At 43.7% G+C, this 27322-nt stretch overlaps 1 protein-coding gene across 3 annotated transcripts in view; it reads left to right on the plus strand.

Annotated features, from left to right (window-relative positions):
* The window catches only part of FAM193A (family with sequence similarity 193 member A), a 152256-nt gene that overhangs the window by 55239 nt on the left and 69695 nt on the right, over positions 1 to 27322 (plus strand). For all 3 annotated transcript variants that reach the window (XM_059721519.1, XM_059721520.1, XM_059721521.1), the window contains exons 2-7: positions 8324 to 8389; positions 13510 to 13755; positions 15909 to 16075; positions 16336 to 16503; positions 18823 to 19057; positions 23686 to 23810. In XM_059721519.1, the coding sequence (XP_059577502.1) occupies positions 8324 to 8389; positions 13510 to 13755; positions 15909 to 16075; positions 16336 to 16503; positions 18823 to 19057; positions 23686 to 23810 (1007 nt within the window). The remainder of the gene's footprint in view (positions 1 to 8323; positions 8390 to 13509; positions 13756 to 15908; positions 16076 to 16335; positions 16504 to 18822; positions 19058 to 23685; positions 23811 to 27322) is intronic.

Raw genomic sequence — 27322 nt, forward strand, 5'->3', positions numbered from 1 at the left:
GCATAATTTGTATTGGAACAGTCATGGATTGAACTTTACACATTTTCTTCATTTCTCAATTCTGGTTCATAAAAAAACATATGCAAGATTAGCTATTAATGAGGGAATAGACTGTTCTGTTATCTGAGAGTTATTATTAATACTGCTGTTTGGCTACTGTCACCTTAAATGCTGTGCCAATAAATACTTTACGTTATATAATATTGTAACACTTTAATAGTTATAATAACTCAAATGCACAAAAGGCACATATAGTGCTAAATGCATCCTTTCATTAAAAACTGACAGATTACTCAACACACTTGTCTACCACTGTTTCTGAAAAATTGTAGGGTACAAAATTAATTAAAATATTCAGTAGAACTGTTCTGGGGCGCAGTAACAAGACAGTCCCATTTAAACAAATACTGTCTATACTTCTGTTTTCTTGAACTTCCACCTCTCTCCATTTTCCTGCACATCTATTTGATACAGCATTACTTGAAGACTAGTCAAGAGGGCATCTTTAAAATTGGTGGCTCGGGTTAAGTACAGACAGTCAGAAAGCCCAAGGCTGAATTGATTTTAATCTCCACAGTTTAGTCTAAACTGCGTAGATTGAACCAATAAACAAATGACTTTACTTTCGATTCTGGAAATGGAGCCACATGCCTGCAGTGGCTTTGGCCAGAAGCTGGGTGGTACTAAAGTACTCCTTCCCTGCTTGGCTGGACCAGACAGCTTGGACCAAGGCTAGCTCGCTCACCTTTTTGGTGGGGGTGGGAGCGGCATTCAAGGGAGATGCAAAGCTTTCTGGGATACTGGGGGACTGAGTTAATTTGACTCTGAAGGGGATCCGAGACAGAAATTAAATTAACTGATTTAACTGATTTAGGTTAAGTCTGATACTGTATCTATACAGGTTTATCTTAAGCCAGTTTTGGCCGCTTTGAAAGCATTTATGTGCACTGAACAGATTAGCGTTGGTTTCTGATTACTTATACTGGTTTATGTGTAATTTCTGTCCCTAGCCTTAGAGTTCAGCCCACTGAAGATCTGTTAAAATCACCCCTGCATTATCACCAGTAACAGTCAGCAAATTGTGTCCCATGTCTCTTATAAATAAATTCCAATTACCATACATCATGGTGTATAAGTCAAGTTTTGAAGCCCAGTTTTTAATTTGTAAAATTCAACCTCGACTTGTACACTATATCGCTGTCCCCTGCAAGCAACACCAAGCTTAGTGCTTGGCTGGCGCAGCCTGGACAGCACCGCTTGCAGGGGATGGGGGCACACCAGCCGAGCCTGGCCCTGTCTGCTCGGTGTTCGGCTAGCACAGCATCCCCTGTGAGCGGTGCTGGGCTTGGCACTCTGCTGGAGCGGCCCAGGCAGCACCACTTGCAGGGGATGGGGCTGCTCCAGCTGAGCATTGAGCCTGCCCCTGTTCCCTATGAGTGTCATTGAGGCCTGCAGTGGGGCTGATATAACTTGACTCCATATTTCTTATCTAAAAAGTTAAGTCGACTTACACAAAGGATCTACAAAATTCCTACCTTTTTGGATCAGAAGAATGGGCTTGACCTATACTCTGTGTTGACCCATACACCATGAAATGTGGTACTTATTTACCCTACTCTTTGAATCCTACAGGCTAGGCTGTTCATTTGGATCCAGGCACAGTGGCTGTAGTTAAGTTTTTGGTTTTTGTGGTGTATAGGAAGGGAGCATTGTATGCTGAGACAGTACTTCTGAATAATTTGTCACGTCCTTGTGCTTCAGAAGCAGAGCCTTTTTTTTTTTAAGTGAAGTTGATGAGACGACCTAAAGTAGGGTTGGCAACATTTTTGGGCACTGCCAAAAACATCCACAACCTCAACTTGTAAGGTGAAGGGGTGGACAGCAGGGTAGCTGTGAGGGGCCCAATCCTTGTTGTGGCAGCTCAGCTCCAGCCTCTTTGCCGTCCACCCTGAGGCGCATGTGCCAAGCAAATTGCCTTCACATGCCATGCTCTGGCACCCATGCTAGGGGTTGCCTACCCCAACCTAAGGATTATACTACTAAAAATTCCTTAACAATAAGTAATTGAAATAATGGAAAAATGAAATAGGAAAATTGTCAGTATTCTATTTCTGTTGAACCTCTGATAGCATCGCAGGTGGTGTTACTCACCGGGATCATCCATACAGCCCCTGGAATAAGAAAATAAATTTTAAAAATAGACCAGACAAACTAGTGCTAGAAGCCCCTCTGATTCAAAGTGCCCTCTCCTCAGAGTTGATATGGGGATCCTTTTCCTAGTAGCAAAAACACAAACTACCTTTCAGGTGCCTGAAATGCAGTTTAGCCAGTCCACCTTCATTTGTATAGATTTCACCTGATCTGTTAGATTTTTACCTGATAGCTAATGAATTTACAAAAATAATTGTATTGGACAAAAGAAAAGAGGTTAGTGTCGTATATTTAGATTTCAAAAAAGCCTTTGACTTGGTATCCCGTGATGTCCTCATGGTAAAATTGGGGAACAGCGGCCTTGATAACCTTACAGTCCAGTGGCTGGGGAACTGGCTCCATGGTCGGACCTAGTGTGATAGTCCAGAACACTGGAAGTTCTTACTTTCTTCTGATAAGAATATCAGATGTTACAGGTTTCCCTTACTTTTATGTGGGTTCTGTACGTGCATATTCGCTCTTATGTGATGACCCTTTTTATACTAAAAATTAATTTATATGAGAGGTAAATTCACTCTTAGGCGATTGGTGTGGTGGAAGCCTGCAGTCAGCTGCTTTGTGCGGTGTATTGTAGGAGTGATGCGCACCAAAATATAATCTCCTTTGTGGATCTGTGCTCTTCGCTCGTTATCTGTAACAAATGTTTCTGTTGTTTGCATCCCCATTATGATAGTGCCTTGTGCTTGTGTGTACTGTCTGCTGTTAGTGAGTACCAAAATTGTCTTGTAAAAGTGGTAGAAATGGGTCTGGGGGTCAGAACATTCGAGGTATTGGAACATACCCCTATTTGTTACACTGTAGTGGGTTCCCTTTTATGTGAATTTAAATTATGCGCCATTTTCCAGAAACGCACGTACATCATAAAGCAATGGAAGCCTGTACCTTTCTTTGTTTTTAAATGCATCATCACTTGGAACTTGCAAATGTTCAGGAAACATGAAACTGTTCTAAACAAAGTATTTTAACTGATGACCTGCGAAATAGTTAAGTAAAAATATGAAGAGGTTGATGGCATTATGGCTGAAGCATAACACTGGCATTCAAGAATTTTGTGTTTTGACTTCTCCTTGACTGGAGAGGTATAACACATTGTCATGAATATGAATGGCAGATGGTACTTGTGTATTTTTAATGCTTCAGTCCAATATGTTCTTTATTGCCATTATATCAAATGTGAAGGAAGCAAATTCCTTGCTGGGATTTTAGTTTTGCATTAAAAAATTGTTATAATGTCTTGTATATTTTGTGAGGTGTAAACACGGCTAAAGGCAACATCAACATCCAAAAGCATTTCAATGAGAAATCCAGTGAACACTTTATACTCTGAAAAATTAAAGTACATGCTTATTTTAATACCTCCCAAGTTAGAGAGAGAACATTCCTACTGCATCCTAAACTCCTATATGTAGTTGATTTGCCTTTTTTTACCCCGGAATTTATGTATATCACAACAGCCTTTATATAAGAAATTATATAATTTTTAAGTTTAGTGTATGGTTGTACTCTAGAAAGTGAATTAAAATGGCTCACAGTTTAACATCTGTCTTTTCCAAGGGATTCCAGATCTAATGTTCTGTAACTGCAACTAAAAAAGCAGTTTTCCTACTTGCCTACCCTTCAAACTCTAGCCAAAAGCTGTAAGTGGAGCTGTTATTTCCATTTGCATCTTCATCAACAGCAAATATTCTGGAAACCAAGTTGCATCTTGCATTTCACCTATGAAAATACCTCTGAAAACAATTAAATTTCAGTATTGTTACTACCATGCACTATAATTAAAATCTAGTCAACAGTTCTGTTGATGTCTAAGAATAGTGCGCGCTCACTCGTACTGGAAGGTTTTGGCCCCTCTCTAGCATAAAATCATTTTATCCACTTAACTCAGCAGATTAACCCTAAAAAGAGGTGTGTATTTATATAGAAAAGTCACATTTAGTAGTGGTGTGCAAATGGGCCAATGTGGTTCCCATTTTCAAAAAAGGGAGGAAGGAGGACCCAGGGAACTATAGGCCAGATAGTCTTACCTCGATCCTGGGTAAGCTTTTTGAGAGAATTATCCTGGCGCATGTCCGCGAGGGGCCAGCAGGGGAGGTTATGCTTAGGGGCAACCAACATGGGTTCATTAGAGGCAGGTCCTGTCAGACCAACCTGGTGGCCTTCTATAACCAGATCACAAAATCCTTAGACGCAGAAGTAGCAGTGGACGAAGTCTTTCTGGACTTCAGGAAGGCCTTCGACACTGTCTCTCACCCCATTCTCATTAAAAAAAAACTAGGGGACTGTGGCATCGACACCTACACAGTCAAATGGGTTGCTAACTGGTTGGAGGGCCACACCCAGAGAGTGGTGGTGGACGGGTCATTTTCGACTTGGAGGGAAGTGGGCAGTGGGGTCCCCCAGGTTTCGGTCCTCAGACCCACACCGTTCAACATCTTCGTCAGTGACTTGGACAAGGGGGGTAAAAAGCACCCTGTTCAAATTTGCAGATGACACTAAGATGTGGGGGGATGTGGGCATGCTAGAAGGGAGGAGTAGGCTGCAATTGGACCTAGACAGGTTACAGGGGTGGGTGGATGAGAACATGATGGGTTTCAACACTGACAAATGCAAGGTACTGCACCGGGGAGGAAGAACCAGCAGCATACCTACAGGTGGGGAACTCCCTTCTCGTCAGTGCAGAGGCAGAAAAGGATCTTGGAGTCATTATAGACTCCAAGATAAACATGGGCCGACTGTGGGGATGCGGTCAGGAAGGCCAACCTCACCTTGTCATGCATCCACAGGTGCATCTCAAGCAGGTCCAAGGAGGTGATCCTCCCCCTCTATGCGACACTGGTCAGGCCGCAGTTGGAGTACTGCATCCAGTTCTGGGCGCCGCACTTCAGGAGGGATGTGGACAGCCTAGAGAGGGTCCAGAGGAGGGCCACCGGCACGATCAGGGGGCAGCAGGGCAGGTCCTACAAGGAGAGGCTGAGGGACCTGAACCTGTTCAGCCTCCACGAGAGAAGGCTGAGGGGGGATCTAGTGGCCTGTTACAAACTAGTCAGGGGTCCCTTCCGACCCTACAAACTATGAAACGATGCAGCTTGAATCGGGAACAGTGTTTTGATATGTGTAATTCGGATCACTGACCCCGATTCAATTTGGCCAAATCTGAAGATTTGATGCCGATTCAGAGAATCAGTGATTTGGACGTAGACAGAGCTTTAAATGATTTTTCTACATACCTTGAGGTACCTGTGCGGCTTGTGAACCCTGCAATGCTGGGCCACATGGAGCATCCCACCAGAGTGTGAGGGGGCCCTCCACGTGCTCAGCTGCGAACCCGGAAGTGGACCGGAAATGTTTCTGGTCCACTTCGGGGTTTCCTGCCAAGCAGACTGGGCAGCCCCCAGCGCTTCTGTGGGACACTCCATGCGCCCCAGCATCGCAGTGTTCACGAGCCACTTGCTACCTAAGTATGTAGAAAAATCATTTAAAGCTGAGTCTATGTCCAGATTGATTCGGAGTGTTCAGATTCAATTCAGAGAAATTAAAGGGTCCTTTGATTCGATTCGGGTTCAGCGATTCAGCCACCAAATTGGGCCGAATCTCTGCCAAATCAAATCGGGAACCAAAGCTTCTCACAGCCCTAATATTTAGTTAGCTACATATCACTTGGTCACAACCATACTTAATTTTACAGACAAGAGTGGGGATTTCAAAATAAACAAATGAAAAAGGGGAGGGGTAGGAGAAGATGAAGGTGTATCTGAAATTCATCATGTTTTTTGGTAATGCCTAGAGGGATGGAAAAGGAAATAAAAAATAATACATTTGATTTTCCTCACTACCTTCTCAAATTTAAATTTCTCTTCTTAAATAATTTCATAACAAGGTCACATTTCTTTCTTGATTCATAATCGTCCCATCTTTGCTTTTGCTCTTGTCTTGATATCCCCGAGTGTGTAGTGTTATACATGAATTCCAGCAGTGTTTAGTTTACCTTTTTTAGTGTATTTAGGGATGTGGGATGGAATGGGGTGGGTGGAAAATCTAATCTTTCATAAAGACAAACTGTTTCCAGCTCAGCTATGTATTATGGGGTTGATGCAGAGTGGGGTTTGATTGCCATGATTACATTGGAGGTCATACCAAGTAATCCCTTCTTGCCTTAGAATATTAGCTTCAGAGTTTTCTCATGGGAAGAATATTTCATTCATTAACATTAAATCTGTTTTGCTAAGCAATATTAGAGCCTACGCCTCTAAAATATGAGATTGTTGTAAATTGAGTCAGCTAAAAGGTTTGACTTCTGTTAAATTGCGTTCTTAACTTGGAATTGCATGATCTATTATGCTGTATGCTGTATTTTGAAACGTTCAGATTATTTTTTGTTTGTAGAGTTTGACCATAGAAGAGTGGTGTATTTCTTGTCTACCTATGAACGGTTATATTGAGAAAATAATTACTTTATAAGTCCTTTAAAAACCAATTTATAATGAATTTGTTATAGATCAAGGGTGGGCAAAATATGGCCCATGGGTCAGATCCAGCCCACAGCACCCACCAACAAATTGTGCCTCACCCTTCTCTTCTACCTACGTGGGTGGGAGCAAAGTGCCCACATGTACACACAGCCCTAAACATACCCTACTGCCTTGCTCCCACCCTCATGGGCCGAAAGGCCCGGCCAGCGTGCAGCTTCCGTATGGGCTGACAGCAGCAGCAGCAGCTGCTGCTGCTGCAGCATCCCCCAGGGACCTGCTCCACTTCCCCAGTCTCCTGCTGTCTGCAGGTAGAAAAGCAGTGGAGCCAGGCTACAGCTGGGCAGGAGCATGGGTCTGGGGCTGGCAGCAGTGCAGAGCCCAGGCCTAGGTGGATGACGGCATTGCAGAGCTCAGATGAGCAGCGTGAGGGTGGGTGGGGGGGTATGGGGACCCCCCCAGACACTCCTCCCATGATACGCAGCCCTGGCCAGCGTGGTGGCGGCAGCAGCAGCAGGCAGGGCGCAGTTCTGGCCAGCGCTGCACATCGCAGTGAGGGGAGCAGCCTCTACCAGGCAGTCTGTACTGCCAGCGCTCCCTGCCACTTGCACAGCATGGGAAGGAAGCCCCATGTACTGGAGCTGGCTCCCTTCCCTGGTGGGCTGCACAGCACCGAAGAGAAGCCTAAGGCACTGGATCCAGCTGCCTTCCCCACCCCTCAGGGGAAGGTGCCTGGGGCTTCCCTCCCATGCCATGCAGCCCTGGCAGTGAAGGCAGCCAGCTGCAGTGCATGGAGCTTACCTCCTGTGCCTGGCAAGTGCAGGGGCTGTGTGTGTGGCAGGGAGCACTGGTTATTCAGAATGCCCGGTGAAGGCTGTGCTTCTCACTGTGGTGTGCAGCGCTGGCCAAAGCCATGCCCCACTGGGCGCCTGTGACCTGATCACCTTCACCTGCTGCTGCTGTGCCATGTGGGGAGTGCAGGGGGGAAGGGGTGTCCCCACCCACCCACCCACCCACACCCTGCCCGTACAACCCCTCACGTGTACAACTCCCCAACATACTGTATGCCCCTCCACATACCCACTGTACCCACACCACACCCACATACTCCTACACCCCACCATACATGCACACACCCTCACCCCACCATACACCCCCCCCACAATATACAAGACTAAAAATTTATTTTTGAGTTATTATTCAATCACCTCTATATACACTACTCAAACACAAATCATGACAAAATATTTTTCGTAATAAAATTAAAATGTTATAGTAGGTATTTGACTTCTTGTGTGTTTGTTTTTGTTTGTTTGTTTTTATGGTTCTAAGATTGCAACCCCCCCCCCTCCCCCCCCCCCAGTTCTTTCTAAAAGGAATATTTCTGCAGGGCAAGGGGAGGGACTTCCAATGGCAAATGTCAGGGTTTAGGGGGTGGGACTTGCGGTCCCAAGATGGTGACAAGGGGGCATGATAGCTGTTAAGGGGTGGGGCTACTCATGTGGCCCTTGACAGCTTACCAAAACTTGTTAAGCAGCCCTCCACCTGAAATAATTGCCTGCCACTGTAATTGCTTTTCTAAGATGCCATATAAAATTTAAAGCAACTGAGCTAGACTAACCAACTAATTCTTAATATTTTTCTAGGTTTCATTAAACGGTACCCAGTTTACAGACAGTCCTGTTGGTTCAGAATTCACAGGTGTGTCTCAGGTATGTACAGTCATACCCTGTTCAGTCTCCCTTTCAACATCCACTCTCTGTTACCGTGTGACATAGCATACTGGGCAGGATGGACCTAGGGTCTGACCCAGTAAATGGCAGTTCTTATGTCTGTAGTTACTAGAACATGGAAAGGAAAATATAATAATAATTAAGCTGAAAATGTAGGCTTTAAGATTTGGCCTTGGGCTTACTGGAATTGATGGTAAATTTTCTGCTAATTTAATTGATGCTGAATCAAGTACTGCTGTATTAGAAATGCTAATAGAAATACAATAGAAGTTTCCCCCAGAGAGCTTGCAACCCAAATAACAATATAGTAATGTGCATATGAAACGGTCTTGTTTTACCATGCAGGTCAAGGTGGAAAAATAACTAAATAAATTAAGAAGCACACTGATTAAAGGTTTTTTCATGGCCAATCCCGATAGCCGATGATTAACCAACCATATCAGCCAATGCCAATCAGATAACCGATTATTTAGTAATAATGTAAGGCATTTTAAACTACTGATATAAATATACCTTTTTGTTTGTTTATAACACACACACATACACGTGCACCTCCTGCTTGCTCTGGCCCTTGATGAGGCAAGCATCAACCACCTTATACCTACGTGCATTGCCCCTCACGCCTCCTACCTGCAGCCCTGCTCCTTGCGCAGCCTCTGCTGCTGTCCCAGGTGGGTGGGGCAGACCCTCACATGGACAACCTCGTCAGGCGCGTTTGGAGCCCCAGAGCACACTGCTGCCTTGGAGCCAGCGGGCCCTGCATAGCCAAGCTCCCCCGGCCGCTGGAGAAAAGCTGCTTTTGCAGAGGCACCCAGTGCCTGGCAGAGTGGAATGTCCCTCACGCAGCGCCTTACCCTGTCTGCACGCAGCCCATCGTCTCCGCAGCAGCTCTGGCGCTCTGGTCCCTGCTGTGCTTGCAGCATTGCCTTGGTGGCGGCAGCAGCAGGAGCTAGTAATGGTCCCATTGTTGCTGAGCACGGGGCCCAGTGATTGCTCCCTGGCGCCCCCTCCCTCTCCCACTGCTCTCTGGGACCTGTAGTATGCCACTGGCTTAGGCCGGTAGTGAGATGTGGGACTACACTTGCCAGGGTGCTCTGAGCACAGCCATAATTATCGGCTACAATGACCAAAAAAGCCAGTAGCTGGTAACTGATATATCAGTGCGCTCTGAGAATAAATGGTAAGAAATAAATTAGATTTTGAAATGCATGTTAATTTAATAATCTTTGAGGTGGATACAGGGAAGGAGAAACTGTACACAATTATTTTAAGCATTTTTTTTAACTCTTGCTTCAAAGACTGTTTGGAAAAGTTTTTGTTGGATCAAATAGAGTATTAAATATCTCTAATAGAGTTTATTAGCATATTTTTCCAGTTATTGGATGCCCTTCTTCACTAAGGACTATTGCAGTTTTTTAAACTTCTACTAGTAGAGTGCAAAATCTCACATTCATTTTCCCCCTCCCCCAAATAGACGTACACATCTTTTAGGCTTGGCAGGATTCAAGTTTTATTGGTAAATGCTGAAAAATATTGATTTTCCACCAGTCTGCAAGCGTGGGGAAAAAAATGTCACTTTAATCAAAATTTATAGAAAGGGGGTGTAAGAAAAATATGATGGCTGATGCAGTGTGTAACGACAGGGGATGCAGTCCTACAGAAGCTTGCTGACTGTAGTTTGGACTGCAACTCCCAGAAACCCTAGCAGAATAGGAACAAAAGAAGAGGAAGTGACCAAGCGAACCAGAGAGCTGCAGGCAAATGGAGCCGGGACTGAGGGCAGCTCTGCGCTCAGCTGGCAGCAGTCCTACAGTAGTTAAGTTTGTTACAGCAGGCAGTTAAACTACACTATAATAATAATATCCACAGTTTTCAGTCTTCAGACTCCTGAGGAAATGGGTGTTCAAAGATTGTGACATCAGATCCGAAACCAAGCTCGTGGTTTACCAAGCAGTTGTGATCCGTACCATATTGTACGGAGCTGAGACATGGACAACGTACATGAAACGCTTCAAGTTGCTGTAGAAATACCATTGATGCTGCCTGTGGAAGATCCTTCAAAACCAGTGGGAAGATGGACACACACCAACATTACCACCCTCTTGCAAGCAAACGTCACGAGCATCAAGGCGATGATCATCCAACATCAACTTTCGGCCAGCCACGTCATTATCTAGATGTCCAGCTCCAGACTCCCAAAGCAAGTTCTGTTCTCCCAGCTCAGTTGAGGCATACACTCAAATGGCAGAGAGAGTGCTTCAAGGATATCCTCAAGGCCAACTTGGAAAAAAATGCAACATTGACATCGGCTCATGGGAGACTGTTGCCCAGGACCACCCCAAATGGAGGAAGAGTCTGCTGCAAGGATCTCAGTACTTTGAAACCTTATGACAACAGGAGATGGAAAATCAGGAGTGGTAGAAACAGCATGCTGTGGACTGAACCAAGAATCTGGAGTCACCCATCCTGCACCGAAACACATGCCTGAATTGCAGTAGAACCTGTCAATCCTGGATCAGCCTTGTCAGCCATCTTCAGACTCCGAGATAAAGCAATCGGGGAACACAATCATCCTCAACTGCAATTGCCGATGATTAGTAATGGTATACTGTCATTAATACATTGTCTGTACCCTACATCCCTAATTTTTGTGCAATCCTGAAAATTTGAATTGATTTAAAAAAAAAAAAAAATCAAAATAACTGCTTAAAAATAAACCTTGATATTATCCCTTGAAATTAAAAAAACCCTCCAAAACTACAAAAACTGCCCCCCAAATTCTGCCAAGCCTACATATTTTGCATAGAAAATGTTACAAAGAGTACAGCATAAATAAGGTAGGTATTCTATGTTTGAGTTTATATAATCCACAAAGGGCACAACAGATATTGATGACACTTTCTCAGATCAGCGCACTCATGCTGTCCACTTTTTGGAATTAGATAAAACAGGAGAAACTACAGTTTCCTGTTTCTGAAAAAGATGGAGGACTGAAATGGGAGGCTTATAATGCAGTGACAGCTTCAATTTATGCTGCAGTTTGACTTGGTGTGGAAGAGGTAGCAGGGAGCTAGCAGCTCAGCTTAGCTTGCCAAAGACCTTAAGGTGGCAAACGTCAATTTTGTTAAAATTCAGACTTGTTTAAAAGCTACAACGTTATCTAAATTGCCTTCCTTTCCGTTTTCTTAATCTTAAATAGACATGGTGTTTTTCCCCTTGCAAGTGAAGTTAAAAAATGTGCTGTAACTGTAGACCCAGGTGGGAGATTTTGGTTTTACAAAGATGGTCATTAAGGTTCATTAACCTTTTGAAATTATTGTTCCTGCTGTTTTTTGTGGTCACTTTTTATTACTGTCTACTGTGTTTTGCATGTACCGTCATGCAAAAATGTAGACTGATGCTATAAACCCTTGCAGGATGGCTGGAGTCCAGTTGCCCCGATACTTGTCTTTATTAAGGGTAAAATTCAGGGTGTATTTCCTGCTTCTAACTTTTGACATCTCCATCCTCTTTTCTTTCATGTAGGAAGCATCCCTGCTGCTGATGTCCAAAATTATTTGTCTGTAAATAGCTCTAAACAGATCCTTATGGCAGCAGCAGAGACAACCTTACTTGTGGAAAAACAAATCTTTAAGGACACATGCAGGGCTATGGGGATGCAAGATTTTTACACTACAGGGTTCTGTATAACCAGCAACTGAGGGGAGAGCCTAGGAACAGTGCCTGCCTGGCTGGCTTTACCTTCTTTGGGGATGGTTTGTGTGGTGTCCTAGGCTGTGTGTGTTGCATGCCCCCATGCCGGTGCTTCTCTGCTCAGCCCCACTGATCCCAGCCATGCTGGGTTGTGCCCACTGGGCTGCAGAGGCCTGCGGGGAGGGAAGCAGCGTGAGCAGCCGCTATTCCCTGCTGCCCTGCTTCCCTCCGCCAGGCTCTGCAGCCCAGCGGGCACAACCCACCATGGCTGCAATCGGCAGGGCTGCTTGGAGAAACTGTGAGCTCTGTGCTCTGAGGAGTGACAGGACAGGGGATGATGCATTGCCAGGGCAGCGCCAAACGAGCAGTTTCTTTGTGTGGCCCCACTGTTACCCGCTTCCCTGTCCCAGAGCCTCTGCAGCCCGGCCGGTCCTCCTCCTCCCCCGACAAGCCACCTGAGGCCCCATCCTGCTCCCCACTGGGACCTTGCAGCTGCGCACTGTGGCCAGGCCCCAAGCACTGCCTGGCTGGGCAGCATCTCCAGCCCAGCCATGCCCAGCTCCCCCACTACAGGGACCTCAATCCCCCTTTTGCCCCCCCACTTACCTACCAGAGCTGCTCTCAAGGCTGCCTAGGGCCATGTGCATGTGCTGTACATGCATGTGGTCCCCTGTCTCACTGCCTTGCTTCTGCTTCCTCCCAGTCCCCTGCAGGCTGAAACTGCTAGCCTCGCACAAAGCAAATTTTTCTCATTCAAAGTAAATTTCGGGTGTAAATAATGTCTCGCATATAAGTGAATTTACACAAAATGAATTTGCATAAAGAGAGACCCAAGTGTATTTCATGGGACGCTGCTTCTCTGATCATCTGCATTGAGACGGCTGCTGATGTCTGGCAGAGGAGAGCAGTGGAACTCTTTGAAGTAAAAGCCGCTTCACACAGCTGAACAACTTCATCATTTGGCAACCTGCTATGAGCTTAAATGGGTTGTACACCTCTCTGGATTCTGCTTAAATGGGTTGTACACCTCTGGGTTCTGCTGTACTAAGAGTGTCTGGCACTCTGGTAGGCAAAAGGTTTAAGCCACCATTGTATTTGCTTAAACTTCTCTTCTTTTTTTTAAAGAATAACAGTAACTAAATCAGTAAAATTGGGGGGGAGGGGTGTTGGTTTTTTTTCTTCTGAATATTGTGTATTGGCTTTTTGTTTGCATTATTTGATAGTGAAGGTCTGATATAGTCATAATAATAGTTGGATTGTCATCCAGGATGTACATTAGTGGACCTCTCTGTGCACTAAATTACTGCAGAACTTGCTGCTCATATTGAATACTTCATAGTGTGAAAAAAGAAAAATGAATTTAAGGTGGTAAATAACCAGTTATTTATCTGTTGGACTGTTTGTAGACTCCATTTACTTTTGGCTTGGGACAAAGAGCACCATATACAACTGGAGAGCACTGTCTTCTCTGTAGAAGTGAACGGAAAGATACTTCGCTTTCAGAGAGCGGGATTAAAAATTCTAGCAAAACAGCACTTTCCACATCTCCAAAAGCAAACAGTATGCTGCATCTTCCACTATGGGTATGTCCAGACTGTCGGCGAACAGTTGAGAAGGAGGAAAGACATGCCACACTAGAGCAGTCCCTTGTGGTAAGTTGCAGGTTATGAGAAGGGTATACTGAAAAGATAGGGGGAAGGTTGAATGCTACTGGATTTTTATTTAAATCTATTAAAGTGTACATTTGGGAATTTTAGTTTCTAGAACAAAAACAAAAACTTTATAGGTAAGTTGCCCTGCAAAATTAATTGATTAGAAGGGTAGAATTACTTTTTGGGGGTTTGTTTCCCCACCTCACCCCACTTAATTTTTGGCCCTTTTTAACTTGTTTGCTTTTTCACTATTTGTCCTTTTTTCTCTCCTTTGATGAACTTTGTTTTATCTTGTTTATTTTTAATTCTCTTCTGTCTTTTCATCTGAGCTTTCTGTGCAATCTTGTTTTCTCCATTTTTCTCTCTCTTTTTTTTTTTTTACTCTGAAGATCAGGTGGTTGGTGATCACCTTTTTTCTTTCAATTGTCCTTTGAGGTTCCTATATCTTCACTGCTTTGTTGCTCTTCATTTTAACTGTTCGCTTAAAGAAACTCTTGTCTGCCACTTTTTGTGGTATGCAGGCAACAGACATGTGTTACCGTCCTGTATCTCCACAGTATACAGATCTTAAAACCAAGTTTTTTAAAACAACCCTTTAAATTACATTCTCATTCTTAAGTGGTAAGTTACATGCACAGAATAATTTGGTGAGAAAAATATTGTAAGATATAAGATGAGTAAAAGATGCAGATAACCCATAAGAAGTATATTGCAGTCGTCAAAGCAACAGACTGCTGTAGCGTGGAGCAGGATCTTCACTGAGGTGTACATGTCCCATATTTTAGCAGACAGAATGGATTTCTGTAACGCTTCCAACAAGCAGATTTTGGGGGGATCATATACACTGAAACTTAAAACTGAATCATATGGGACTGGGGAAAAAGGTCTGGCTTAGATAGGTTTCCTTCTTACAGGGTAAGCTTCAGGCATGCTGGGATTGTAGAAATTTTCTATCTTGAGCCAGTTTCTGGCTTTTATAGGTTCTGTCCTAGGTTTCACTGTATAAAGTCAAAAAGTGCAGTCAGCTTCAGAGAAATGAATTTAGTCTTATAAGAGAATACGATTCCTTTTAATGACAAAAGGTACATCTTGTGAGAGGGTTAGCTATGTCTAATATATTTTGCCTACTTTGGACATAAGCAGCATTAAGCAACTTGGTAATTGTGAAATGTTGACTCATGAGCTAAATTGTTCTTGGAGTGGTTATCATTTTGGAGGTGGTTGTTTAATTTTAGGTTTATCTTAGGGTTGCAGAAAATAATAGGCTCCAAACTACAGTTTTGGAAAAAACCTAGAAAACTCTTCTAGGCTAAGATTTAAAAGAAAATAAGTCAGACTTAAGGAAAACCAGATTTAGTGAAACAGTAGCTAAGAAGCTGAAATCAAATTGTGTCAAGGTACAGGGAAGCCAGATGAAATAAAAATGCAGAAGACCTGGAAGTTAGGAGCCATTACATTTTAAAGATAAATGTTAAAGTTAAGGCGTTAAGTGTCATGAGCTAAGCTTAAAAACTAAGCAATAGATTTATTTCTGAAACAAAATGGACATTACCTAAAAAAAACAACTTAATTCTGTTGCATGTCATCTTGGAGGAACAGATAACTCATGCAGCAACTCAGTAGTCACAAACCTGCCAACTGTCTGAATGCAGCAGCTTGCCAACATACTTACCATAAAGTAATATGTTTAATTATTGTAAATAAGATGACTTCATATATTTTGCTAGGGTGGGTTATTGAAATGTTAAAAAATGAACAACCAGCTGTCCTATTCAGTCCATCAAAATATTATGAGGTTACATTTTCAATTCCAAAGCAAAAATTGAACTTTCTTGTATATTTTTTCACTCTTCTGCTTTTTTGTAAAATATTCATGCTGTTATTAATCAACACATTTTAGGGTTACCAGAAGTGAAATCCTAATTGTTATTCCTCTCTCTTGATTTACTCTGCATTTATTCTATGCAGTTAACTTGGACCATAAGCTCTTTCAGAAAGGGGTACTCTTATTTTTGCTTTGTATGGTGTCAACGCTAAGTAAATAAGCTTTAGGCAAAAGTTCATGCGACTCTTTACAATTTGTTTGCTACTGTAAACTTTACATTGTTTTGTAAGCTAAAAGTGTTATACTTTTGGGTTTTTTTGTTTTTTAGAGTCAAGATTTCCTTTTGCACATGCCTCTTGGAAACGGTGGATCACAGCAGGAATCTGTAGGAGGAGGGAGAATAACGGTTGGAGCGCAGACAGTACCGTCTGCAGATATCAACAGTTCCTCTCCTTCAGACGTAGCATGTAACTGCGAGGCCTGTAATGAGCGCAGGTGAGATTCACAACTTAAAATGTGATGGTGTACAGTCATTAAACCTGGCTGCTACGAATTCTTACTTTGTATTTGTTGGCATTTTGCTTATTTAAGTATTCTGTTAAGAATATCAGCAGTGTTGTAGTAGTTCTGTTTTCTTACCTTGTTTCTATATTTAATGTAGACGGTAGGCATTTATTTCACTAAAGTGCATCCTCAAAATAATACTACATAAATCTCAGTTTGTGTGCAATATTTACCTTTTTTTGTTGTTGCAGAGAAATTTCAGCAGAGACTGAACGCGAATCTCAGCAGCTTCAAAATTACTGGTCAGAAGTAAGATACATGGTCCGATGTATATATCGCCAAGCTGGGACCCCTTTGGCAGATGACCAAGATCAGTCTCTGGTACCAGATAAAGAGGGGATGAAGGAGCTGGTGGATAGGTATGCAACTCGTGTTAAAATGTATTATGTATTTATATATGTTCTTCCAGTTTTTAAAAAAAGACTTTGTTAGGAAGCTGCAAGGAATTCAGAATGCCCTGATTCCTTAGTAGAAGCAGATGTTGCTACACTTGTATAGCTATGGAATCATATAGCCATGCATGTAACAGTTTCACGGTAACAGATTATGTCAGTATCCTTTGATAGTGATATAAATCATATGCATCTGTATCCTGAGAAGCAGAATTCAAGATTCCCACAAGCCCAGCCTGTTGCTCTATATGTCTAGTAATAATATAAATACTTTTAAATATTTCTACAAGCACAACCTATTCAAAATATTCCACAGAAAGAAGTATAGGTACAGTAGTTAAATATCATACCAATGTGTAAAATAGGAAAGCAAATACAAGAGAGGGGGCTAGTGATTTGCCAAGCGCCACAGTAGACAGTCAGACTAGGAATTCTTGGCTTATGGCTTCATGTTGATGTTTAGTGGATCAGGCTGCTGCTTTGTAGAGGCACGTATCTTTAACACCTGTACTGCCCTTACTACCATGGATTAGAGTGCATTGCAAAAGAGTAGAGAAGTATTTGATATCTTTGTTTTGCAGGAATTGAGGCACATGGGCTAGGGCAGGGGTGGGCAAAATATGGCCTGCAGGCTGCATCCGGCCCGCCAGGCCATTCTATCTGGTCTGAGGAGCCCCTAAAAATGTGGAAAATTAATATGTATTTATCTGTCCTTGGTTCCTGTCAAAGATGACAGGAGCCAGGCGCAGTAGGACCCAGGGGAAGCCCCAGTGGGCTCCTGCAACAGCAGGGCCCCTCCGGCCCTGCCCCCCTAGCCAGAAGCCCCAGGAGGGGCTTCTGGCCTGGGACCATGTAGCTCCTTATGGCTGCACCAGTGCGGGAAACTCGGGTAAGGATGGGGGGGGGCAGCGGGCAGAAGGCAGGAGAGGACATGTGGCCCAGAGTATGGCGGCAGGAGTACAGGGTCCTGGCCACTAGGGGCTCTATGGAGCCAGGCCAGCTCCCACCTCTGGTGAGCTCCAGGCGGGCAGCAGCAGCAAACACTGCCCGGCACAGCAAGCGGGTGGGGCTGCAGCTGCTCTTGCTGTGGCCCAGCCCTGACAGGCGAGCCTGGAGCCAGCATGGGGCCCAGGTTGGCAGTGGGGGTGGGTTACAAGCTAGTGCTGAGCCTGTGGAAAAGCTGCCCCCCCCCCCCGCCCCATGGCTGGTGCCCTGTGCTGCAGCTGCTCGCAGCCCATGCGGGGCAGCCTGTGCCTGCTCAGGACAGCCCTGCATAGGCTGTGAGCAGCTGCAGCAAAGAGTACACTGGGAGTGAGTAGGCACAGGAGCCAGCTGGAGCAAGGGGCCCATACTGGTGTCCTGGGGCCAGTCCCTGCAGGGCCCAGAGCAGGATGACAGGAGTACAGGGTCCTGGCTGGCATGGGCTCTGTGGAGCTGGGCTAGGTCCCCCCTCTTCCTGCTGGTGCAGCTCATCCTGGCTCCACAGCCCACTGCCAGCTTGCACCCCACTCTGGGCCATGCCAGTGCCAGCCCTGGGACATTAGTCCCAAGATGGTGACCGGGGCGGGGCACTTGTCAAGGGGCGGGGCTACCCATGTGGCCCTTGACAGCTTGCCAAAACTGGGCAGGCGGACCTCTGCCCGAAATAATTGCCTGCCCCTGGACTAGGGGCTCAATTCAGTAAAAGATGTAGGTACCTGATCCCCACAATCCAGAGCCCTGACTTAAGTTACTTAGGTTCCAGAACTAGGTAGATGCTGAGTTGGGTTTTTCTTTTTCCCCTCAGGTTTTGGATGTCATCACCTTGGTAATGCTGAGGTCTTGTGCCAGGCATCAAGGTCTTGTAACTGAATCTAGCCCTAAAATAGCTTAAGTTAGCTGTTTTGAAGCAGAGAACTACTACTGTCAGGCCATGGACAGATGTTTGTAGTGCTACAAGTTCTATAGCTCTTTGAAATGCTACAAAAAAGTAGTACTACAGGCACATACAGAGATGCCATCTGCAGTACTGCTGCTGCTTAGCTGCAGTACTGCCGAGCCTCCTATTAAGGTATTTGGCATCAGTGAGCTCACTTCCCTGTTTTTGTTGTCCTTACAGAGGACATTCACATCTGTCTCATCAGCTTTTTTAGCACCTGAAAGTATTTGTACTGTTACAAATGCAGCATCTGTACATGGCCTCGACCCTAAGCTGTTGTTGCTTTCTCATAATGACGATGTTGGCTGTCTCATTTGTAGCAAACTAAAAATTTAATTTTTTTTGTGGTCACAATTCTAAAATTACAGGCTTTGTGAAAGAGACCCTTATCAGCTTTACCAACGGTTGGAACAGCAAGCTAGAGAATATGTACTTGAAATGAAAGTTCGTTTGCTCAGACATTTGTCTCTGGGATCTAAAGTTGCATCAACCTTAGCAATACAAGGCCCACCACAGGCACATCAGTTCATCTCACTCCTCCTTGAAGAATACAGTGCACTCTGTCAGGCATCATGCACAATCAGCGCCTTTCTTGTCACTCTGGTAAGACTTCAAAAAAAGTGTGTAAATTCCTTTGGAAACTTAATCTTGCTATTTTTAGCAATTCAAAAATGAACAAAATCACTTCTCTCTCATGTGGGGAAAGGGTTATCTATACTATACATATAATTATTTAGACTCTATTAATTAAGTACTGCATATTCTAATGGGACTGGCCAGTTTTTAAAACAACTGTAAATATGGAACATTTAAATAGTCTCTGTTTCATTTCTGGATACTTCCGTGTGTAGCTGGGGTAGAACTTCAGTTGGTGTCAGTGATTGTGTTTTGAATAAAATATTTTAAAAGAATTAAAGCTTTCAGGCTACATATTAATTCAGAAATTCTGCTTCAGTATATTTTTCTCTTCTCTGATAGCAAGGGAGTGTGTTTTTTTGTTTGGTTTTTTTTAAAGGAACATCTCTTGCATAAGAATTAATCTACTCAATTACCTGCTGCACCCCAAATTGTCATTCTATTTGGTGTAATCCTTTTCTACCAACCAATTGTGTTGTCACACTTCAGATTGTTGTCAGGTTGAGATCAAGCAGCAAAGAAAATTAGGAGAAAAAAAACAGAAAATCAGTAGTAGAAACACTTTTTATCCAACAGGCTTTTCTCACTGTCCTCTAAGGATAGAGGAGGTCTTTAACACCTACCCCCCTCCCCCCCCTGTTTTTTTTTTCTAAGCTGTACTCTGGTTTTTTTTTCTTTTGTGTTATGAGCATGCTGAAGGCTGCCAGGCAAATTTTGCCAAAGTTGCTTTTTATTTTCATCATAGATGTGCTGGAAAGGTATGGAAGAGGCTTATGAGATAGAAGGTGATGGAGGTGATGCTTGGCTTTGTAATGGAATGTGCCTGAAAAATGAAAAGGAAGGGGAGGGTTCCTCATAAAAAAGATGAGATGAATAGAATTCTATCTTCAAAAAAAAGACAGTAGGCCTATTGGACAATTGAGTTTGCCACTCTTGCTGGTTTGCACCCACTGTTCATTTTGTCTTTTTTTTTTTCTTTTTCCCCCCTCTTTCTTTGCTTTATAATACGAACTATGCATAAGAATAGCCCAAAGCCAAAAAAGCTCATGATTTTGATATAATTCATTGAGCTGGGCCCCAGCAGAGCCATTTCAAGTCATGGTTATGCCACGGTGCAGTACTAGGGGGGTGTACTTCAAATTACACCCCCCAACAGAGGATCACTGTGCTAATTAACCCCCACTCATGACTGGAACCAGGTGTTCTTGTCTTGAGTCCTGAGACCCTCCAAAAAATTACGTGGATGAAAACAAGGGTCATTCAAAGCAGGAAAGGAAGGCACTGCTCTGCCTACTGTGAGAACGAAGGCTAAGTTGCAATGTATTCCATGTAGTGGTTCACCGTGACTTGAAAAAGAGATGGTGCTGAGGGGGACTGAGCACAATGGGCACTACCTCATTCAAATTGGTTCCATTAGTTTAGCTTTGTGGAAGGTTTCCATGTTTGCCCAATATCTCTTATACGTTTTATGGACATGTTCAGCTTTCAGTCAGCTTCATAGTTGGTTTCCATGACTGAGCACATGGTGCTTGTAGGAGCAATTTAATTATAGACAGTGTATTTGGTGGGGGGTGTTTCTGGTATGCAAATATAAGATGAGGGGCTTTTCTTCTTATGCTGATTGGGGGGGTGGGGAGGGAGGAATCTTGTCTTATTTGAGTAAATGAGGCAAATGATATATTCCTATTTATTTTTTCTTCACCACTTAGTATTTTGTTAACTCTTGCCAAGTTCCCCCTTCAAGTGTCTCTTTTGTTCTAAACTGAATAGGGCTAGCCTCTTTAGTCTTGGTTCATGTGGAAGGCCCTCTATACCATTGATCATCCTTGTGGCCCTTCTCTGTACCCTCGCTAGTTCTTCTTTTATCCTTTTTGAGGTGTGGGGACTGGAGGTAGGCACAGTATTCCAGGTGTACACACACCATGGATTTATAAAGGGCCGTGATGATACTGTTTTGTGTACAGTTCCCTTCTCGATAATCCCTAACACTTTGTTTGCCTTTAACTGCTGATCAGTACCAAGCTAATGGTGGTTTTTGTCAAACTGTCCACAATCACTGCCAGACCTTTTTCATGTGTGGTAACAGCTAAGGTAGAGCTCATGATGGTGTAGTTGTAGTTTGGGTTATTTTTGCCCCCATGCATCATGTTACACTTATCTGTGCTGAATTTCATCTGCCATTTAGTTGCCCATTTCCTCAATAGTGCCAGATCCTTTTGTAGCTCCTCACAGTCCACCTTGGTCTTTTTCCATTTCGAGTTGTTTTGTGGCACTTGTGTATGTTTTCTGCCACCATAGGAGAGGAATGGAGGGTATTGATCCATCGGACAGAGGAGTTCTGGGTAACCAAAGAAACAACGTTCTGAAGGGTTCTCCTGACTCTTGCGCGGGGGGGAGGGGTGTTGAAGACTCCCTCCTTCTCTGTCTGCTCAGAGGGCTCAAGTGGGGCACAGGATGGAAGGGGGTGTAAAAGCCTGGCAGGGGCAGCCCCCTACCCCTAGGCAAACCCCAGCTGGGGTCCTCCCTCTGCCTCAGCCTGCCCCGGCCAGAGTTTGGCCACGCCCCTGCTCCCAGCTCTCGAGCGGTGAAAGTGGGGGAAAAAGCTAGGCAGGAGTTGCCCCTCCCCTGTCAGGCAGACCCCAGTGGGGGTCCTGTGCAGGTGAAGGAGGGAACTTAAAGCCCCCCTGCCTCATTCTGCTGGCTTGGCCAGGGGTCTGGCCACCCCCTTGCTCCAGCAGTGAATGCGGGGAGGGGGGGAGCCTGTGAGGGGCTGCTCTATCCCTGCCAGGCAGACCCCAGCTGTAGTCTGGGGCAGGGTTTCCCACTCCCACCCCTTTCTCAACCAGCCTGAGCAGCAGTAGTGGTCTGGCTGGGGAGCAGAGGGGCAGGGCCGACACTTCTGTGCTGGAGCAGACAGCCCACCCAGCGCAGGGCTGGAAAGCATGCCGGGGGGACTGATATAACTTGAACCAGGAAGGGGTCTGGGATAGAAGTTCCATAAACCAGTTTGACCTAAATCAGTTAAGTCTGATAAACCTGGTTGAATGTACTATCTTAAACCAGTTCTGGACATTTTGGAAGTGGTTTATATGCTTTGAACTTCTGTTCTGTTACAAGTTTGAACCAATTTCTGATCATTTAAACTAGTTTGTGTAACTTCTGTCCATAGCCTAGGAGTCCCTGGGAAGTGGGTTTGTGACAAGGCCCCTTGCAAGCTATACTTTCTGATGGAGGCTGCCTCTGGTGGGACTCACTCTAAGTGTTAGCCCTCAGTAAGTTTGCAAGCAGGGAGCTAAACTGTATTTGCAGGCACATTTGCAGGTTAAGTGCTGTGCAGCAAGGGCACAGGACTCAATTTTGCTTTTTCATATCCTAATGTAGTAGTTTAGTAAAGGATCATGGCAGGGCACTGGAATTTCCATGGGGGGACTAGACCCCTACATTAGTGCTTTGCTCTTGGAAAAGGGGTTAGTTTGGTATTTTAAAAGTGGCTTTGATTGTAAAACCAGTGGATTGCAGTATAATTTATATTATGATATAGAAGATGAACATAAGTATTTTCTGCGTGACAAATGTTCTGACTTGAGGGTCATGAAGTCCTGCTCACTCTGGTCTGCTACCTAATCATAAAATGTCACTATCATAACTGTAGATGTTATTGAAGCAAGAAATGGGTGTATAGTAGACTGTCAAAAGCAGACACCAAAATGCACATTCAATTTTCTAGAGCAGTGGTGCTCTACCTTTTGGTGCTACAGGCCAGATGAATGGCAAGGGGATAGTCTGCAAGCCAGATCGGGTCACGCTCTGCCTCTGGCCAGCATGACAAGATTGGGCTCTATGCCATCTGTGTCTGATGTAGTGCACAGGGCCATGTTATCTAGTCCATGGGGCTCCCCATGGGTCCAGAAATTTGGCAGCAGGGGAGTGGCAGTTGCTCCCATTGCTCCTCTGCCTCCAAATTTTCAGACCCATGGGGAGCCCCATGGGCTGGATAATGTGGCTCTGTGGGCCAGACCTGACCTGCAGGTAGGGGTTGAGCACCGTTCTAGAGAGAAGAGGGGTAAGTTGATTCTTGACTGCTAGGAAATACTTTTTTGAAGCAGCCATACTTGCAGAAGGTAACTCCTACAGTAATTTTACATCAGAATTTGAGTAAGAGCAGGGCTTACTCTAAGGAATGTGTCCAGTCCCCCCCATGCTAGACAAGATAAAGTGAAGCTTAATGTTGGGCAGGAGACACAGAGCAGTTGCTCTGTCTGAAAACCCTGGAACAGTCTGGTTGTAACAATAAAATGTGCATCTGCTGGGAGAGAAGCTGAACTGTAAATTTGGAAAGACTTTCTGAATACTCCATCCATAGGTGTTAAGAAAGCTTAAGTTCTTTTCAGAAGTAATTTAAAACTTTGGGTTCACAGTTTAGTGGATTTTTTTTTTTTCATGATCAGTAGTTTTAGACTAGTTGAGATGAGCTGGATAATCCATCATGTAGGTTAGAGAGTTTAACGGGAACTAGCTAAGTTCTGTTCTAGCTTTGCAACAATTCTTTTGTATGTTCTTTAAGTCTAGTTTACTTTGAATATTTTTTTCTTTAGGAAAATGAACATTTGAAGAAATTTCAGGTGACATGGGAATTGCACAATAAACATCTGTTTGAAAATCTGGTATTTTCTGAGCCACTTCTGCAGAACAGCTTGCCAACACTGGTGTCACAGCTAAGGTAAAAAGTCATTTTAAAATGTGTGTGTACGTACATAGATTAATGGTATAAATGGTATTTGATATTCTTTGAAAGATCAGAAACTTATTTTTCCTATATTTATTCATTTTCATTCACACTTTCCACTAGTCCTTTAAATTGAGGGCAAAAAACCCCATAAAACCGGTGTTTGCAACTAAGTGGAGACTTCTTGGAGGATTAGATTTTGCCCTATCTTCTCACCTTTTAATGCAAGCAAATAATCATTGAAATATTTCTCATTCCTTGCAAAATGGTTTAAGATGAGGTACAGTGAAAGTATTGCATTAACTTATACAAGAAAATTAAAATTTATTTACATATGCTTGTAATATACAGCCATGGCAGCTACTGCTGTAAGTTTGCTGAAAAACACAATTTTTAAAAATCGAAGCCCAACCCTGGAAAAGGTGCCTCAGGAGGCTAGTACGTGCCACCAGGTGTGGATCCATAACTTCACAGTGGCTAAGTACAGACAGTCAAAAAGCCCGAGGCTGTATCAATTCAGTCTTTGCAGGTTGGTCTATACTGGACAGATTAAACTGAGAAATAACTGGACACACATTTAGTTTTCGTTCAGGAAATGCAGCCACATGCCTGCATTGGCTCCAACCAGAAGCCAGAGGGTACCAGAGCACAGCTCTCTAGCATGTAGGCAGCATGGGCTGTGTGTTCACTTCCTCTTCCTGCTGCCCCTGAGGTCTCTGGGATTTGCAGTCCACAATCACAGCAGCAGGATTCTGCAGGGTTGTTCATCACTTCCTCTTCCTGCTTCCAGGTGCTTCTGGGACTTGTAGTCCACAGTTGCAGCCAGCAGTAACTTTTCAGTAAGTTTAGCAGCAGGGCAGCTCTGTACTGGGGGAAACGGACGGGGTTTAACCTCCCTCCCTGGCCCCAGACCCCAGCCAGGGTTTGCCTAGGGGGGAGGGAGCTGTCTCTGCCTCTTTCCACAACTCTTTTCTGCTGGTGCAGACAGCCCAGCCCAGGGCTGGAAAGCATGCTGGGATACTGCAGGACTCTGGTTTACCTTGAACTGGGAAGGGGGCTGGGACAGAAGTCGGTCTCATGAACCAGTTTGACCCAAATCAGTTACTGCATCTGATACTATTCAACCAGGTTTATCATAAACCAGTTTTGGCTATTTTGAAACTGGTTTATGTGAACTGAATGTCTGTTCAGTTACAGGTGTAAACCAGTTTCTGATCACTTAAACCGGTTTGTGTGTAACTTCTGTCCCTAGCCAGTATATTCTAGAGAAGTATTAGCAAGATTAACCTTTAACAAGCCATCCTCAAAATTTTATTGCCTGTATGCCCTACTAGATTAAATCCAGTGGGATCTAATGGTTGCTCTACTCATCTTCATCCTTTTTCTGTGTGTGATCTTAGGAGGCTTTCTCTTAGCATGTTTCTGTTCTCAGGCAGGGTGATTTTTTTCAGAGGAGTGTCTGTGAAATTAGTTAAATTCAGCACAGGTATTGGTCCATGGATCCCCTTCAGTAGAACTAGATGACCTTCCCTTAAGGGATGTGGACTTGGTCCCATGCCTTTCCCAATTCTTCTTTTTATTCTACATCTCAAAGTAACAGAATAAGATTGCTTAGTAAAATGCATAAAATAAAGTAATCTCAGTATTTTCATTAGGAACTACTATAGTCTGAAGAACAGGAATACCTTAACAAAGAGGATGACCAGTGTGGTCCTCTAGCTGTGTCGTTAGTCCTGTCAGCTGCCAGTGGTGTATCTTCTGTGCTTGATCTCAGGATGTTCTTGAAGAATGGTGGATGTCTTGAATCGCCCTAAAAGCTGAACAAAAGAGTCCTTTAAATATGCTATATATTCATAATAAACCATCTGGAATGGGTGTAACAGCCAATCTCAGAAGGCATACTGCAGTTGCTGAATTCCTTCTAAGGAGTTTGAGAACTCCTTTTTACTTACCTGGTATCTAGATATTTGGTAAATAAATTCTAGATCCATAGCCTAGGTAAGGAGCACCAACTACACATCTCCTCAGGAGATTTATCTTATTCTAATGCTGATTTGTGAATTAATGTAGCCAGGCTTTATTGGCTAATTACAATCCTGGGCAATGGAATAAAGTTCCTTTGCTATTGAGGAACATTCTTGAGAGACCAGAGACTAAGAGCAGTGACTTTTAGAAAGCAAGTGACAACAAAGGCCTGAGTACTGCTGAATGAATAATTTGGTTACAATCATCACAAATTCAAAAATAAGTTCACACCAGTATTGAAGAGTTGCCTTTTGAGGACTATAATCTGTTTAATTTCTAAACGGAAAGGAATCGGAAGGGTACATCAAGCAAAGTAAAAATGTCCCTCTTGATGTATACAGAATCGTATTCAACTTCTGGACTCTAACTAATCTTGAATTGGTTATTTTTTTTTTAAATACACTGGACACTCAGTAACCTATAGAAAAGTCCCATTTGTCTGTTCCATATCATGTATCTTTGGGTGGTCATCTGATTTTCCCCCCCTCCCCCCTCCTTCATTTAATTCCCCTCCCTATGCAGCTTCTATATCTTATACAAAACCTGGTGGATGCATTTCCACTATTTTTAGAAACCATCTCCTAATTGAGATTTCAGTGTAATACTCTATCTTTGAAGGCCCTTCCATTTCACCTAAGTGGTATCATGTTCATTCTTTCACTTTCTGTTAAGAGAATTTGTACCAGCCAACACTTCAGTCTGTAGGGTGTGAGAAATTCAAGTTTGGGTGACTAGGTCACCTTACAGTTCAGTAAAACTCCATGAAAGCAGTAATACTCAATCCTTGTGCAGAATTGTTACAGAAAATTAATTTTCATAAGCACCAGTTAATATCTACCTCCTGTTTTTCTTGTAAAGATGAAACTCCATGTTAGATGTTCCTATGGCTTTTCCTTTTTTTTCTTTTCAAAATGAAATGCATTAAATCATCTAGACTCATGGCATTTTGGCAATAAGATTAAGGGCCAGGTTATCTCCTCTCAAAGATTTCCTCTTTTTAGAGAACTTTCTGAATAAACTAAAATCCCTTTGAGTTAGATCTCTTTCCAGGAGGACCTGGTCAACACCTGTGGCTGTTTAAGAAAGGTTGATATTTGCACGGTCAGTAGAGCAGCTTTAAATGTATTCTGTATATTTAGAAAGCACTACTTGATTTTAAACAACTTCTAGATCAGCTTGGCAGGGCTATTCTACAGTCATCATATGATTAGGAAATCTAATTGCCCACCTCCTTAAATGGCAACTACTGGTTGCAGTAGCTTACAGTGACTGAGGGTTCTACAAGATGCCTTTGTCCACACAGATCCCATGACCAGCCTTCCTTCCAAGGTGATGGAGTCCTTCCCTGGATTTCTTTTAGTGAAGGAAATGAGTGGGATTTGGGACTTCGCTGTGCAAGGTACAGCAGTGTTCAGGTTGTGTGCGCAGCCCCAATGGAGATTTCTTGCTAAAAGATTCCTGGCCTTATGCATGAGGTGCAA

Source organism: Alligator mississippiensis, chromosome 2 (assembly GCF_030867095.1).
Source record: "Alligator mississippiensis isolate rAllMis1 chromosome 2, rAllMis1, whole genome shotgun sequence".
Taxonomy (NCBI): domain Eukaryota; kingdom Metazoa; phylum Chordata; order Crocodylia; family Alligatoridae; genus Alligator; species Alligator mississippiensis.